This window comes from Mandrillus leucophaeus, unplaced genomic scaffold (genome assembly GCF_000951045.1).
Source record: "Mandrillus leucophaeus isolate KB7577 unplaced genomic scaffold, Mleu.le_1.0 Scaffold104, whole genome shotgun sequence".
NCBI lineage: Eukaryota > Metazoa > Chordata > Mammalia > Primates > Cercopithecidae > Mandrillus > Mandrillus leucophaeus.
Window position 1 is genome coordinate 943475 of NW_012098543.1, and position 695 is coordinate 944169.

Consider the following 695-nt stretch of genomic DNA (forward strand, 5'->3'; position numbering starts at 1 on the left):
TTGTAAGGTTTCTCTCCCGTATGAAGTCTATGATGACGTGCAAGGTGTGCTTTTTGATTAAAAACCTTGCCACATTCATTACACTTGTAAGGTTTATCTCCAGTATGAAGCCTATGATGATGTGCAAGGTGTGTTTTTCGATTAAAAACCTTGCCACATTCATTACACTTGTAGGGTTTCTCTCCAGTATGAAGTCTATGATGACATACAAGGTGTGCTTTTCGATTAAAACCCTTACCACATTCATTACACTTGTAAGGTTTCTCTCCAGTATGAACTGCTGTATGAATTACAAGGGCTGAAATTCGACTGAACGTCTTGCCACACTCATTACATTTGTAACCTTTCTCTCCAATATGAATAGCCTTATGAATTACGAGGGCTGAATTTCGACTGAATGTCTTGACACACTCAGTACACTTGTAGGGTTTCTCTCCAGTATGAAGTCGATGATGACGTGCAAGGTTCGCTTTTTTATTAAAAACTTTGCCACATTCATTACACTTGTAAGGTTTCTCTCCAGTATGAAGTCTACGATGGCATTTAAGGGTCAACTCCTGACTGAAGGTCTTGCCACACTCATTACACTTGTAAGGTTTCTCTCCAGTATGGAGTCTACAATGGCATATAAGGGATGACTTCCGAATGAAGGTCTTGCCACACTCATTACACTTGTAAGGTTTCTCTCCAGTATG

General features: G+C 39.9%; 1 protein-coding gene across 1 annotated transcript in view; it reads right to left on the bottom strand.

Moving 5' to 3' along the window:
* The window catches only part of ZNF813 (zinc finger protein 813), a 21727-nt gene that overhangs the window by 3941 nt on the left and 17091 nt on the right, over positions 1 to 695 (bottom strand). The window contains exon 4 of the mRNA XM_011979667.1: positions 38 to 561. Within this exon, the coding sequence (XP_011835057.1) occupies positions 38 to 561 (524 nt within the window). The remainder of the gene's footprint in view (positions 1 to 37; positions 562 to 695) is intronic.